The sequence below is a fragment of the Camelus ferus genome, chromosome 3 (genome assembly GCF_009834535.1).
Source record: "Camelus ferus isolate YT-003-E chromosome 3, BCGSAC_Cfer_1.0, whole genome shotgun sequence".
NCBI classification, from domain to species: Eukaryota; Metazoa; Chordata; class Mammalia; order Artiodactyla; family Camelidae; genus Camelus; species Camelus ferus.
Genome location: NC_045698.1, coordinates 92,267,946 through 92,282,574, shown reverse-complemented (window position 1 = coordinate 92,282,574; position 14,629 = coordinate 92,267,946). Strand labels below are relative to the sequence as shown.

The 14,629-nt window shown below is 36.1% G+C and overlaps 1 protein-coding gene across 2 annotated transcripts; it reads left to right on the top strand.

The window, feature by feature from the left end:
- Positions 1-3,066: 3,066 nt before the first annotated feature.
- Positions 3,067-13,129, top strand: ZCCHC10 (zinc finger CCHC-type containing 10). 2 transcript variants are annotated; one of them, XM_006179606.3, is made up of 4 exons: positions 3,067-3,192; positions 8,053-8,214; positions 11,446-11,487; positions 12,267-13,129. In XM_006179606.3, the coding sequence occupies exons 1-4, from the start codon at positions 3,152-3,154 to the stop codon at positions 12,532-12,534; spliced, it is 513 nt and encodes a 170-aa protein (XP_006179668.1). In that variant the 5' UTR covers positions 3,067-3,151; the 3' UTR covers positions 12,535-13,129. The 2 variants fall into 2 exon arrangements, with proteins under 2 accessions (XP_006179668.1, XP_032332621.1); XM_032476730.1 differs by lacking the exon at positions 11,446-11,487.
- Positions 13,130-14,629: the final 1,500 nt, after the last annotated feature.

The following is a 14,629-nucleotide window of genomic DNA, read 5'->3' as shown; positions in this document are numbered from 1 at the left end:
CCCCAAGGTCCCTGAGAAACCCAAGCAGCTGTGTCTGAAGATAAGAGAATGTGACATACCTTTTGAGTATTTAGTTTTCAAGCCCTCTTGGAAAGTGGAAATAATTGAGGAAGGCAGCTCTTACCCCTTTCTAGGGAGCTGCTGGTACCACTCTCACCAAGCCCAAAGGTGGGTGGAAGGGCCATCATTTGGAGAACCAGAGCCTCATAACCACAGAGGCCCAAATGCGACTTCCGCCAGTCCCCTTGCATGGCCACTCCCCTTTACAAAATCAACGATTTCCCTACTCTGAACCTCTCTCTTATTTAATCAAATTAGTCAATTTCCCTCATCCTACTAGAAGGAGAAGAGCTTTTCTTGCTGTACCCAAAGGCAAATGAAGGAAGAAACTACATTTGATTTTGTACCAGGGTCCCATTTTACAACACTGACGTTTCCTAAATGGTGTCAATAACTGCTTGTAAAACATAATGAAAGCTGGGGGTGTGGGGTGGGTATAGCTCAGTGGTAGACTGCATGCTTAGCATACACAAGGTCCCCAGTACATCCATTAAAAAAATAAATAAACCTAACTACTTCCCCTCCAAAAAAAATTTTTTAAGCCATACTCAAAAGGCAAAAAAAAATTTTTCCCCCCTTAGAATAGCCACACATCTTCAAACAAAAGACTGAATCTCAATTCCAGGAAAAGCAAGAGATTCCATTCTCTCCCCTCTTCTGACCCTGGATTGAGCTGTCTCGCAGTATTATGAAAACATGTTCACCAGCTTCTGCTGCAGGACCAACTGCATAATGTATAGGGCCCAGAGCAAAATTAAAATGTGGGACTCTGTTCAAAAGCTACTAAGAATTTAAGGACAGCAACAGCAAAGCATGAAACAAAGCATGGAACTCTTCTAAGCACAGGGCCCCGTGGACTGCACAGTTGCCAGCTCAGGAAGCAGACCCTGTTCTGTGCTCCGCTCTCTAACCACAGGTGAGCATAAACAGGTCAGGGTCAGGGCAGGAAACAATCATCCTGACCAAAAGCAACCCAGTCCAGAGAGATGGAAATCTCCCTCCAATACATGCCTTTTATGTCTGTCTTTCCTCCAGTTCTTTCAGATATCTTCCATAACTGGAAGACACTTGCGGGAGGCTTTTCTAGAATAAAGGAATAGTCTGTTTAAAGTCTTAGTGAAGTATTCATTCTTGCCAGCTAGACATTACTTGCAGGTTTCACAAAAGTTTTAAATTTTTTTTAGCTTCCACCCATTAAGATTTACAACACTTAAGTGTCTGAATTTTAGCCTTCGCCCTCTGGACAAAGCTGACAATCCCTCATGCTCATGGGCCTCAGTGGGAAAGAGCTACATTGGCTTGGTCTTACCATTGAAAAAGCAAGGTATTACTGTAGTGTGTGTGTGTGTGTGTGTGTGTGTGTGTGTGTGTGTGTGTGTGTGTGTGTGTGTGTAAAAGCTTTTAATTAACTCTTGTAGGCTTTCCAGGTGTGTACCCCAATTAATCACTAATAAGGTCATTTGCTTCCTGCTTTCTAGTTGTTACATCTTATTCTACCTCTTGCTTTTTCATATTTGCTATAGTGCAATTTCCTTTAAAAGTTGCTGACAAATAAATCTTAATTTTGTTTGGTGGGAAACTTGAAAACTGAAAACAAAGCTTATCTGGAAAAATAAATGCTTAGAAGCAATATAGAAAATAGAGGAAAAGAAGAATTTTTATGAGAGACTTGCTTTATCAGATATCAAAATATCCTATAAAACTATGGAAGTTAAAGCAATACAAACACTGGCACAAATGGATCTTTGGAAGAAAATAGAATGTTCAAACTAATTAAATTTGTACATATTTAGTTATGAGGCAGTGGCATTTCAAGTCAATAAAGATGTGACAGATTATGTTACTAACTGTACTAAATGGTGTTTCAAAAACAAAAAGTATTAAGAATATACCCATAGTTGTAATTGAAAAAATACAATAAAATACAAAAAATATTTTAAATAATTTGGGCCAGTCTAAGCATGAGCCAAATCTAGAAACCCATAAAGAAAAAGAAAAATGCCCATATTATAATTTAATGCTGGGGTAGTAAATGATCTTTGTGGTAAATGATCTAAGTGTTCACAAACAGGGGACTGGTTGGATAATTTATGGAATACCCATGTAATCCACATAACATAATATATAAAAAGAATTAATTGGATCTGTGATGCTGATATGGGAAAAGATGTCCCTAAGTACATTGAGGAATGAACAAAGCAAAATGAAAAACAGAAGAGATAGAATCCATTTTGTAAAGAACAAGACATGTGCACAAAGGTCACATGACATCACCTTCTCTGACTCCCGATACTTTATTTTTCTTTAAAGTATTTATGCTCGTTGGTCATTGCCTTTGTTCATTGTCTGTAGAAAGCTCCATGTGTATGAGGACTTTATTTGTTCAATGCTGTATCCTCAGTTCCCAAAACATTTTAGGTGTTTGATAAGCATTAATTGAAAAAACCGGGGACCGAAAAACATAGATGCATATATATATTTCAAAAATTATATGTTTCAAAGAATGTGGATTTAAGGGAATAAAATCTCCATGATCTGACACCAAATGCTAAAATATCCTGAAATGGTTAAACATTTGTATAATCTTTCCAGTTGACAAAGCACCTTTACCTATGTATTACCTATCTGACTTACAGTTCACTAAATTCAAGTTTTTGAGTTGATGGTCTCAATCTTGTTTAACTCATTCCTTTTTATTTTGCTCTCCAGACTACTTCTAGTTTTCCGAACACTGCACAGTTTTATTCACCTACATATACAGTCATTTATATATAAATATAAATAAATATAGATAGCCAAATTCCTCATTTGGGAATGTTCCTCCCTGCCTTTCCACGCAGTCTACGTGGACCCATCCTTCAAGACCTTTGTCAGATCGGACAACCGGCCTCACTCCTCTTCCTCAAACTATAGCTCTACGCGGGAGACAGCACATACAAGGCCCCCACCCACTACTTGCCCCCAAAGCTGCCCCAGAGGCTCCTGAGGCCCAACTGGCTCCGCCCACGCCTACAGCCGCAGGAGTTCGAAGTCCCCGCCCCCTCTGAAGAGTTTCCCAAAACCCAGCGCGGCGGGCCTCAGTCGTGCTAAGATGGCGACTCCCATGCATCGGCTCATAGCCCGGAGACAAGCGTGAGTGAGGGCCGGAGTCGGGCCGCGGGGCGGGCTGGGGGCGGGGAGAAGCGCGTCAGCCGGCGGATGTGCGGGCGCCGGGATCCGAGACCGGTGTTGGATCCTCAGTTTGGCCCGACAGAAGGTGACCATTTTTCTCGCACGTTGTCTGCCCGCAAGGGGCTCCGGCAATAAGTTTGATGTCTGTGGACTAGCGATTTCGTGGAAGACGGCTGCGTAAGGCCGCTGGGCGGGACCTAGGGGTGTCTGAGTAGAGTCTCGCGTTTGGTTCCCGCGAAGGGGACGCCCAGGGGTTGGTCGCTAAGTGGTTTATGCCCCTTTGCTAACGCAGCAGCCCACCCGACGCGTGGCCGGGGGAAGACTGAAACCCTCCTCCAACACCCCCTACTCCCGCCGACGTAAACCTTCAGCTTCCTGTGTAGCCTCCAGCCCAGCTGACTTTTCCTGCCCGCTTCCTATCGCCTTCCCGAGGAACAGCCTAACCTACAACGCCGGCTTTTCTCCCAAACTATCTTCTCACTTTCTGCCATTCATTCTCTTCAACAAATACTTATGCGTTACCTATCGCTCTATGCCAGACTTTGGGTTTAAGGAAAAAGGTGTTCGACAGAATATTTGCTGTCAGGAAGCCTACGTTCTAGTGGTGAAAAGAGCCAATAGACTAAACATTTTAAGTAAATAAAGTTGATAATAAGAGCTTTGAAGAAAACAAGAGGTGATCCAGGTTAGGATGGTTGGGCTGAAAAGTCATCTCTGAAGAGGTGGCATTTGAACACAGATCGGACTTGTAAGAAAGGTGCTAGTCATGAGAGGATCTGTGGAAAGAGCATCCAGACGGTGGCATTAATGCTTTGAGAGACAGGTTAGAACTTAGTTTTAAGAACCAGAAGATGGCCGTTGTGGCTAATGAGCGAGAGAGAGTAGCAGAAGAGGTTTGCTGTGAACAGATAATGCAGGAGTTCATGCCAAATGCCTTGTTTTTGTAAAGCCTTTTTTTCTTCTACCAAGCTGCACAGCCAAACACGTCTGCCACTTTTTCATTCTCTCAGCCTTTCATGCCATCACCGTTTGTATGTGTATATCGGTCACAGTCTGCTCAAGTGTGTATGTTTTTTTTTTTATATTTATATTTTTATTCTAAGAGCCCTGATCCTCCTCTTCCCCTTTTCATCAGACTCTACCTTTCATGCCTGATGAGAAGAGTTCCTTGAGCATAAGGATAAAGACTTAGGGAATCTGAGCAAGTGGTATGCTTGGTGGAGGAAGAAGGCTTTGAAGTCAGACAGTTCTGAGATCAAGAATGGAATGACAGTAATACTTAATAGATATATATGCGCATCATCATGTCCCCAGGGTAATCTCTAACTCTCAGGTTTGCTCTTTTGGGTGTTGATTCTATACTTGGAAAGATTCACTCCTTTGGTCCTGAAGTGGCTGCAGTATTTAGCTTTATATCCTCTCAGCTTCAAGCTGATAGCATCTCATTGTCTAGATTGGGTTATATGCCCTATCCTGAACCATGTCTATGGGATTATGAAGGTCTGATTGACTTAGATCTCATTCTCTTCTAGCATAATTGAATGGATCTTTATAAACCAATCATGGATTCCAAGTAGGTAGGTCAGAGGAGGTAATGATTGCTAGATTGACAAAACCAACCAATGTCCACTGTAAATATGAAGTGAAAGTAAAACTTTTAGCGCTTTTAGCATATTGCTATTTTTCATTGTAGAAGTATTACAATGTTAAAAACATGTTTTATTTCTGGTATGCCTGTATTTGGTACATGGGTTACTCAGAAGTAAAAGACAAATCATAACCTTAGGAGCTTCTGGTCTTACTGGAAAGAAAACACGGTGTATAATAACACCTGTCATGGTATACAGACTGTAAGTCTCCAGGGAGCTGGAGAGGGTGGGCCTTTAGAGGCAGGGGGTGTCCAAGAGAGTTGTGGGAATATTTTGGAGGGGAAAGCAGAAGAGGAGCCTTTACTTAATCAAAAATATTTCATTTTATTTATAAAGAGCATGTATCATGTCAATAAGAACAGGTTTCACAAGGACCTACTGTAAAGCACAGGAAACTAACTATATTCTGATAATGGAAAAGAATCTGAGAAAGAATATATGTATAACTGAATCACTTTGCTGGATGCCTGAAACTAACACAACATTGTAAATCAACTCTATTTCAATAAAAAGAAAAACAAGTTTTAAACTACAAGTTATGAGAAGTGAGAAAGTAGTTGACGTTGTGTTTAAAAGTCTTTGGACTAAGGGAGGAAAGGGGGGAAATTTGAACTTCCCAATTCAGCAGATCTTTTACGAACTTAACTTTGAATCAGAGTTAACTCAAACGCAGTTATATGCAGAATGAGAAGAGTAAGACTGAAACCCAAATACTTGAGAAGTGGGTAACAGCCCTAATCCACTCTGAATGTGTTTAAGGCACTTGACCCAGGTGATTGCTCCCTGACACACCAGAGATTTTCTAGGTGAGATTGCTGTACTGCTGCTGGTAATCTGAGTAACTCTGGCAAACAGGAGTGCTGCTGAAAGGCTGGAAGTAGGCAAATGCTGCTTTGATTTTCAAAATGAGAAGGGTAGATTTGACAAATTAGACCAGTAGACTTGACATCCATTCCAAGCAAAATTCTGACTGTGTTTATGAAATCCATTCAGCAAGAAAAGCCAAGTTCACCAGGTATCAAATCATTACAAACTGATACCCTTATTGCCTTTTAGGTATTTGAATTTCAATAAGGTATCTTGAAAAGCCACAGTATCCTTGTGAACAAAACAGAATAATTAGGTGGATCAGTTGAACATTATGGACAAAGAGTATTGTTTAATGGGTTGAAGTAAGTATATAGAAGTATCCTTGTGATGACCTGCAGGGTTTGGTCCTCAGTTTGGTCTTGTTCAACATATATTTATAAAAAATGACTTGGATGAGGACACGTGCATATTTATCAAACCCGCAGTTGACACAAAGCTGAGAGGGATAACTAATATAATTGATGATTGAATCTGGATCCAAAAAGGTCTTGACAGGCTGGAACTCTATGTTGAATCTAACAAGAAGAAATCTAACAAGGGTAAAAATAAGTATTGTAATAGCATTTTTAAAATTCTACTTCTAATTGTTTGTTGCTCATAAATTGACTTCTGCAACTTTATTAAACTCATTTATTAGTTCCAGTAGCTCTATTTTGGATTGTTAGGGATTTTCAAGATAAGTAATCCTCACTTATATTATCTGCTTTGTTTACTTGGTATGTACGCTTTTAAGATTTTTGTTACATATTACTAAATAGCCCTTCAGAAAGTTTCTGCAACTTACATTCTAACCAGCAGTTAAGAATGTATATCTTACTGTATTGAGAGTGCACATTCTCCATTTCCAACAATAGGCTTAAAAAACCAGTTTTGCCAATATGGCAGGCATGTCTTAATATTTTAAGAATCAAAGAAGGTCACTTCACGTAAAAGGGCTGTATCGTTAAAACACTTCTTAAGCCTTAGCTTAGGATATAGAAATGGAATATTATTAAATAGGGTATTCATTTGGGTAGAAATAAATGCCAGTCTTGTTTATTTTGAAATTATAGATCTGTCTTATACAGAGTTCTCTAGATATAAGTATCTTTAGGAATGATTAACTGATGTTTAGAACATCATAGATGGGCTTTAGATATTGGTGAATGTTCTATGTATAACAACAAAAAACAAACTCCACAGTGCTAGTAGATAATACCTTTAATGGATGGGATCCCAAGTTATAAGTTTCTTAATATTGGGAAAACAGCCTGTAAACTGGAGAAGACGACTTTATTTCCTTGGTTCTGAGAGGCTTCCAGATTCCCCCATATTTTCATTGTTAGGAAATATCAGTGAAAGGATTTGAAATGGATTTCAGAAAAAAGATTACTGGGTGTTTTGTCTAGTCCACTCTTTCTGGCTATGTGGCTATGAGGGCCTGTGCTTCATTCTCTTTGAGCTATTTTAAACTCTGTAAATTGGAGCAGGCTGGTAGAAAAGATTTTTTCCCATGAAAATGTGGTACAATTGATTCTTGCCCTTTGGCTGCTGTCCATTCTAATTATTCAAAAATGTTTTATCTGTAAATTCTCTTGGAATTGCTATGTACATAATACATCAGCAATGAAGAATGACAATTTTATTTTTTTCATTTTCAGTTCTTTCACCTGTTTTTCTTCATTCGCCACATCTTTTTCTTTTCCCCCACTTGCCACTGTCTTAATCTAGTTTGAGGGATTGAGATTTTTCTTAGTCTCCTCAACGACTCGAAGGTGGGCTGCACTCCATATGCAATTGGTTAGTTCTTAGGGCATAGCCCTTCAGAGTCCTAACTCTGAATGCTTCATTTGTCTCCTTACTTGTTGTAAGTGATGCTTAATTACCCTCCTGAGTTGGGCAGACACCCCCAACACAAGAGTTGACTTAAATACAGGGCTGACCACTCTGGGTTCCTAGTTTCTTCCATATCTTGGCTTGGTTATTCTTTATCCCCTGTTAGTTCTCTGATGCCTCCAGCAGACTGTTAAAAATGTTTTCACTGTCTTTTCTAGTTTCGAGCTGCAGAGTTACCTAGTCTGCCATTTCTGAAATGGAATTGAGGAAAGATTTGAACTCAATTCTAACTCCAAGGTCCATGCTCTTAACCACTTATTATATTGCCTTGTAATAAAAATCTAACAAATAATTTAAAGTGGAAAATTATGTTTATTTTTGAGTTGTAAGCATAGACATTATTTTATGCTCGTATTATTTATGCTTTTCATGGCAGAAAATATCAAGTCATAAATTTAAGGCCTGTATTTTATTTTTTGCTCTGTAGTGAAGCAAATAAGCAACATGTAAGATGTCAGAAATGCTTGGAATTTGGACATTGGACTTATGAATGCACAGGAAAAAGAAAGTACTTACATAGGCCTTCAAGAACAGCAGAACTAAAGAAAGCTTTAAAAGAAAAAGAAAACAGATTATTATTACAACAAAGGTAAGTTTACATAGGATATCCCAAGGAATATTCATTTATATTTATAGATTTATTAAGGAACTAAATATTTCATGGTGGTTATCCAGATTTAGATTATAATACTAGCTCATGTTTAATGAGTGTTACTGTGTGCAAAGCACTGTCTAAGCTCTCTAGAAGTATTAGCTTATTTCAACATCACATCTATGCCATTAGGGTAAGTAATATTACTACTCCCATTTCACATATGAAGAAATGAGGCATAGAGAGAGGTTCAGTAATTTGCTCAGTGTCACACAGCTAGTAAATAGAAAAGTTAAATGTTAAACCAACTAGCCTGTCTCCAGAGTCCATGCTCTTAATCACTTTGCTTTATTTCCTCAACTGCCAGTGAAACAACAGCAGAATAGTAGGAGGTAGATTATATAAACTGTTATGGAAAGATATCCAAGATAAGTATCCAGGATACTTACACTAAGTTTGTAAACTAGATAGAGAACAGTATATGTGATTTACTATCATTTATGTTGAGAAAGAAGAAAAAAGGAATAATGGACATTTTTTTTTAAAATACAAATAATTGATAATGGTAATTCTTTCCTAGAAGAAGAACTGAGTAGGAGAGAAACTGGAAAATTATTATTTACCTTTTTATGCCCTTTGAATAAAGCTTTTTAAATTCCTGTGAAATAAGTAAGTATACATGTTCTAGAGAAACTGAGATAGGAAAGTGTCAGTTCTACTTAGTGTTATATATTAGAAGCAGCATCTTCATGAGGACAGTTAGCTATATTGTAGTGTCTTAAATATCTGGACTTTCAAGGTAGCATTCTTTCCATTTGTGGACATGAAGTCTCTTCAAGGGTTATATAGGAATAGATAGGTAATCAATTTCTAGATCAAGAATATTCATATGTACTTTTTCTAAAAATAAATCTGTATGAGACCTTGCCTACTAGTTCTCCTTTTCTACTTCCCTTTCCCCAGCAACCCTTCTTTAATTTCACAAAAGAAAAACATACCTCTCAACTATCTCTAATCTTACCTGGGTGTATTGTCCTCGTGAAAAAACCTAGAGATTTTTCAAAATAGTGATGTTTGTAAGAAAGTGAAAGACCCTAACTGTTGAGAGCAAATTCTTTTGTAATTTTTTCCCCCGGCAAAATTGAAGAAGGATCTAATTGAGTTGTTTGTTTGTTTGTTTTAATTTTTAAATTTATTTTTATATTTTATTTATTTATTACTGTATTATTTAATTATTTTCATTTTGGCAGGGGGGGAGGTAATTAGGTTTATTTTTACAGGAGGTACTGGGGATTGAACCCAGGACCTTGTGCATGTTAAGCATGTTCTCTACCACTTGAGCTATACCTTCCCCTTAAGTTGTCGATTTAAAGGTATATTTTAATGATACATAATTTTGTGATATATAATATGGGAGGAATTCAAAGAATTGAATGACATTGCTACAGCAAAACTCTATTCCCATCTACCTGTTTATGTTAAAAAGATTTCTCAGGGTTAAATCTATAAAAATTAAATACAGGAATTAAATTGATACTGAACTCTGTCACAGTCAAGCAGTAAGACCGATGGATGCATAAACTAGAGAAAAAAATCATTGTCATTAAGAGATACATTTCCAGGAAAATTATTTTTATGTATAATAGTTACTTAAATTTATATTTTTTTGTTTTAATCAATTTGTATAGTAATAATTATAATGGTAATTCAATTCCAAATTTTAAGCCTTATGATCACTTTTAAAGTCTTATGATCACAGTAATTAGAAGATACAGTTTCAAGTTATGTTGTATCTCTTTATTGTACAGAAATATCATAGTGATGACAAAATTTTCAGGCATAAAAATATATTAGGATACATTCAATGGGGAAAGCAGAATAAAAGTACAAATTCAAAGAGGAAAAAGGACAATGTAAAAACACCAACTGTTAAAGATAAACTTATTCATATATTTTTTACAGTAAAATATGGTAATTATCAAATTTTGTAGTATTTACAATTACCAAAATGATGTAACAGTTTTTTTTTTAAATATCAGTGTTTTATATATAACATGACAGATTTTATACCCTTTGCAAATAAAGTGTGAGGGGAAAAACATAGTTTTCCTAAATTCTTTTATTAGGAATATAAATAAAATATGTTTGAAGATCTGTGTCCTAAAGAATAAAATATAAGAGTTATGAATAATTTCATTCCAACTTTGTTTTTTCTAGTTATACTATGCTAGTATCTTGGTCTTAAAAATACATAGAACTACATGAATTTTAGTTATGGGTCTATTATATAAAAGACTGCTGATTTTTTGGTTCAGTGATGAAATGATTAGAAGAGTGTGAATTTCAGTGATCATGAATTATTGTGGTGTGACTTAACAAATGTACTTTTACCACTTATTTTACTGTGAAAAGACAATTTAGTAAGTAATTCCATCATGGAACAACTTTATGTACATACATATTTATATTTGAAGACTCAGGAAATAAGGATAGAAGCATTATCTAGGAAATACAGAGAAGTTCAGAATATAAAAATGCTAAATTTACAGGACCATACTATGGTAATAGAAGTAATTCTGTAATTTAAAAACCTGGTTTAGTATGCGTGTGGTTTTGCAGATATATAGCAGCAAGCCATCTGTATATTTCACTCAAATCTCCAGACTTTGTTCTTTATAAATAATGTGAGGGCACATAGTCTTAAAGTATTAAGTCTCTGGTTTTCAAATGGTAAATCACTGAACATTTTGGGGACATGCAGAAAAAGAAATGTTTATTTTAAATTAAAGGTTTCTTTTCTTTATATATGAAATGTCTATAATATGATTCTGGAAACCCAAATTATAAATTCCAGCTGTTATACTATTATTTGCTTTGTTCTGTTGTTCTCTAAATACTTGATTTAGCCATGTCAACCTAAGTTCAGAACTAAAAAAGGATCAAATTGATGTGTTCAGTCATCTTAACTACTAACTTTACCTGGCTTCTAAGATATGGTTGATAAAATCTTTCTTCCTTAAATGCTTGTTGACTGCGTGTACTATATACATCTATATTAGGACACTTTCCTCTTGATTATAACAAGAAATACTGGACTCTCAGTACATATTATAAAAGACAGAGTATTTCTCCAATGTAAAACAGTTTTGGAGATAGCAGAAGGATTTGTCTGAGCTGTAAATAATCATTGTCCTAACGGGAGCCTTTTTCCCTCCTTGTGTTTATCAGCATTGGAGAAACTAATGTTGAAAGAAAAACCAAGAAAAAAAGGTATGTGTGGCTTTAGGAGTATTATATAGATAGTATGTAACACTAATTGGAGGAATCGGAAGTGTGACTTTAAAATAATAGTTATAAGATTTGGATCTGAAATCTCTTGTTTGCAAATCATGATTAAATATCACCCTGTTTTCTGATATGTTCCTGTCTAGAATTTCTTGCCTTCATTTCTGCTTTATCTCCAACTTTCCAGAGTCTTTTTTCCTGGAAATAATAATTTCTCTTGTCTTAAAATAGGAAATGTTAATAGACTGGTAAGAAATCATTGACCAGCTATATCTAGTCCAAAGTAGTTAAGGTCATGAAACATTTACCACTCTACATGAGATTTAAATAAACCCAGTTAAACTACAACTTTATTCTGACATTTACTCTGGAGCACAACATAGTAGGTACACTTATCTTTCTTTTTTCCATTTTTTTGGTGGGGGAGGTAATTAAGTTTATTTCTTTATTTTTAGAGGAGGTACGAGGGATTGAACCCAGGATGTCATGCATGCTAAGCATGCTCTCTACCACTTGAGCTATACCCTTTCTCCCATGAGTACACTTATCTTGAACTCCAAGAGAATTAAATTACTGAAGTAAAAGACCTTGTGTTCTTGGGAAGAGGGTGGACATGGTAGGCAATCGGGTTACTATAGTTAGGCAGTCCCCAATGCATCAAACCTAGCAATGCTCCAGTATATACATACACATACTATTCATGTGAAATTGCTTTTAAATGTTCTATTAAATGTCAGCTTCTCATGCATATAATTGTCTAATAGGTCTAAGAGTGTAACCAGTTCCAGTAGCAATAGCAGTGACAGTTCAGCCAGTGATTCTTCATCAGAGAGTGAAGATACATCTACCTCATCGTCCTCAGAGGACAGTGACACTGATGAAAGCTCCTCCAGTTCATCATCTTCAGCCTCCTCCTCCAGCTCTTCCTCATCCTCAGATTCAGACTCAGATTCCAGCTCTTCCAGTAGTAGCAGCACCAGCACAGACAGCAGCTCTGAGGAGGAACCACCAAAGAAGAAGAAAAAGAAATAGAATTGCTCCATCCATATTGGACTGATGGACTGAAATCATTAATGTGATTCTCTCTCAGAAGGGAATTGAGAGTGTGTTAAGGCCAAATAGGTTAACTGGTCAAAATTTCTAGAGTTCAAATGTTTCTGAATGTTTTACATTGTAAGAGCATAAAGAGTATTAATAATGGATTTTATATATATATACAGAGAGAGACTTTTTTTATTTTAAGGGTGAATCTTGTTTTTCTTTTTTATCTTTAAAATATATCTGTAAAATTAAGCAAAGCTAAAATCCAGTAAATCTGTTTCTGTGTTGAAACCTCTTTTCTCCCTGTGAAGTAAATGCCATACTTTGATAAATGTAAGTGCTATGCATCAGACATGTTTTTAGGATAATGCATCAGAATATCTGTCAGTGAATTTCTAATGCTTTTGGCTGTATGTCATTATGTAAAATTTAATACATTGTTACTCTAAACTTAGGAGTTTTCCTACTGTTAATAAATGTGCTTTATTTTTATGTTTATGTTCGGAAAGTTATCCTGACTTCTTGTCCTAAATGAAAAGTTCAAGAAACCTATTAATAAATTTATACCTTTTGGATGGTACAAGTTTCAAGTTACTGTGTTGTATCATTCATTTTCTTCTGGTTCTTAGAGTTACCTTTTTTTGGGTAAACTGCTCTGAAGAGGTAAGGGAAGAAGCCAGTTACCTGAGACTTTTTCTTTGTCTAGGAAATACTTCCAGTCCAGTATTCCTCTTGGTAAAAGATTAGCGCAAGTCACAAAGAACAGATATCTCAAGTTAATGATTTTAGTGATTTTTTGTGTGGGAAGATGCAAGAATCTGGCTTCATTAAAATTCTTCCTGAGAGATACATCTAACTATCCAAGGAGCTTACTTGTCCAAAGCACAAGCCATCCTGATACCTTCTTCATTTCCCCTATCTGAAGCACAAAGTACACTGCCAGTCAGTGTCTGCAGTGGGTTAATCCTTGTAGGATTGAGTGGTGAGGAAAAATGCTCTTTTGTTCTTTGTTTACAGTACATACAAAGTATATCTGACCACAGTGGAATTCAACTAGAAATCAGTATGAGAAACATCTCTGGAAAATCCCCCAATACATGGAAACTGAATAATATACTTTTGTATAACTCATGGGTCAAAGAAGAACTCAAAAGGAAAATTAGAAAATATTAACTAACCAAAAATGAAAGTAAAATACATCAATATTTGTGGGATGCCTCTAAAGTAGTATTTAGGGAAATTTTATAGCACTAAATATTAGGGAAAAAAAGATGGCAAATCAATGACTTCAGTTTACACCTTAAGAAACTAGAAAAAGAAGAGCAAATAAATCCCAAAATAAGCAGAAGAAAAGAAATAAAAATCAAGAGCAGAGATGGATGAAATAGAAAACAACCAATAGAAAAAGTCAATGAATCCGTAAGGTGATTCTATGAGAGGACTAATAAAATCAATGTCTCCGGCCAGACAGCTCAGGATGAAAAAGAGGCAAATTACCTGTATCAGAAATGAGGGAGATGATGTAACTACAGGTTACACGTATATTAAAAAGACACTAAGGGAATAGTAAGATAGCTTTACTCATTTAATAAATTAGATAAAATGGGAAAACTCCTTGAAACCCAAACTAACAATTTTCACTCAAGAATAAACAGATGACCTGAATACCTGTATATAAAGAAATCTGAATTTTGACTTTAAAACCTTCTCATAAAGAGAACTCCAATTTTCAAAATGTTATTTTGCACTTACATAAATATTTAAATTACTATTTTCTAATTTTCCTTTCGAGTTCTCTGACCCGGGGGTTATATAGAAGTGTATTATTCAGTTTTCATACATTGGATTTTCAAGAGATGTTTCTGATATTGATTTCTAGTTGAATTTCCAGTGCACTCAGATACATACCTTGTATGGCTTGAATCTCTTTACATTTATTGAGGCTTGTTTTATGATCTGGTGTATGCACTACTTTAGTAAATATACCTTAGTAAATGTTCTGGGTGCACTTTGAAATGAGTGTATTTTCTGCTGTTGTTGGGTGGAGTGTTCTATAAATGTTAATGTACACAGGTTATGCATGTAG

What these genes read in the sequence shown, in the direction of transcription:
- ZCCHC10 (XM_006179606.3), top strand. Translation starts at nt 3,152, where the DNA reads ATGGCGACTCCCATGCATCGGCTCATAGCCCGGAGACAAGC. An exon ending in CTCATAGCCCGGAGACAAGC is followed by an intron (nt 3,193 to 8,052) that starts GTGAGTGAGGGC and finishes TTTGCTCTGTAG; the next exon opens with TGAAGCAAATAAGCAACATG. An exon ending in AGATTATTATTACAACAAAG is followed by an intron (nt 8,215 to 11,445) that starts GTAAGTTTACAT and finishes TGTGTTTATCAG; the next exon opens with CATTGGAGAAACTAATGTTG.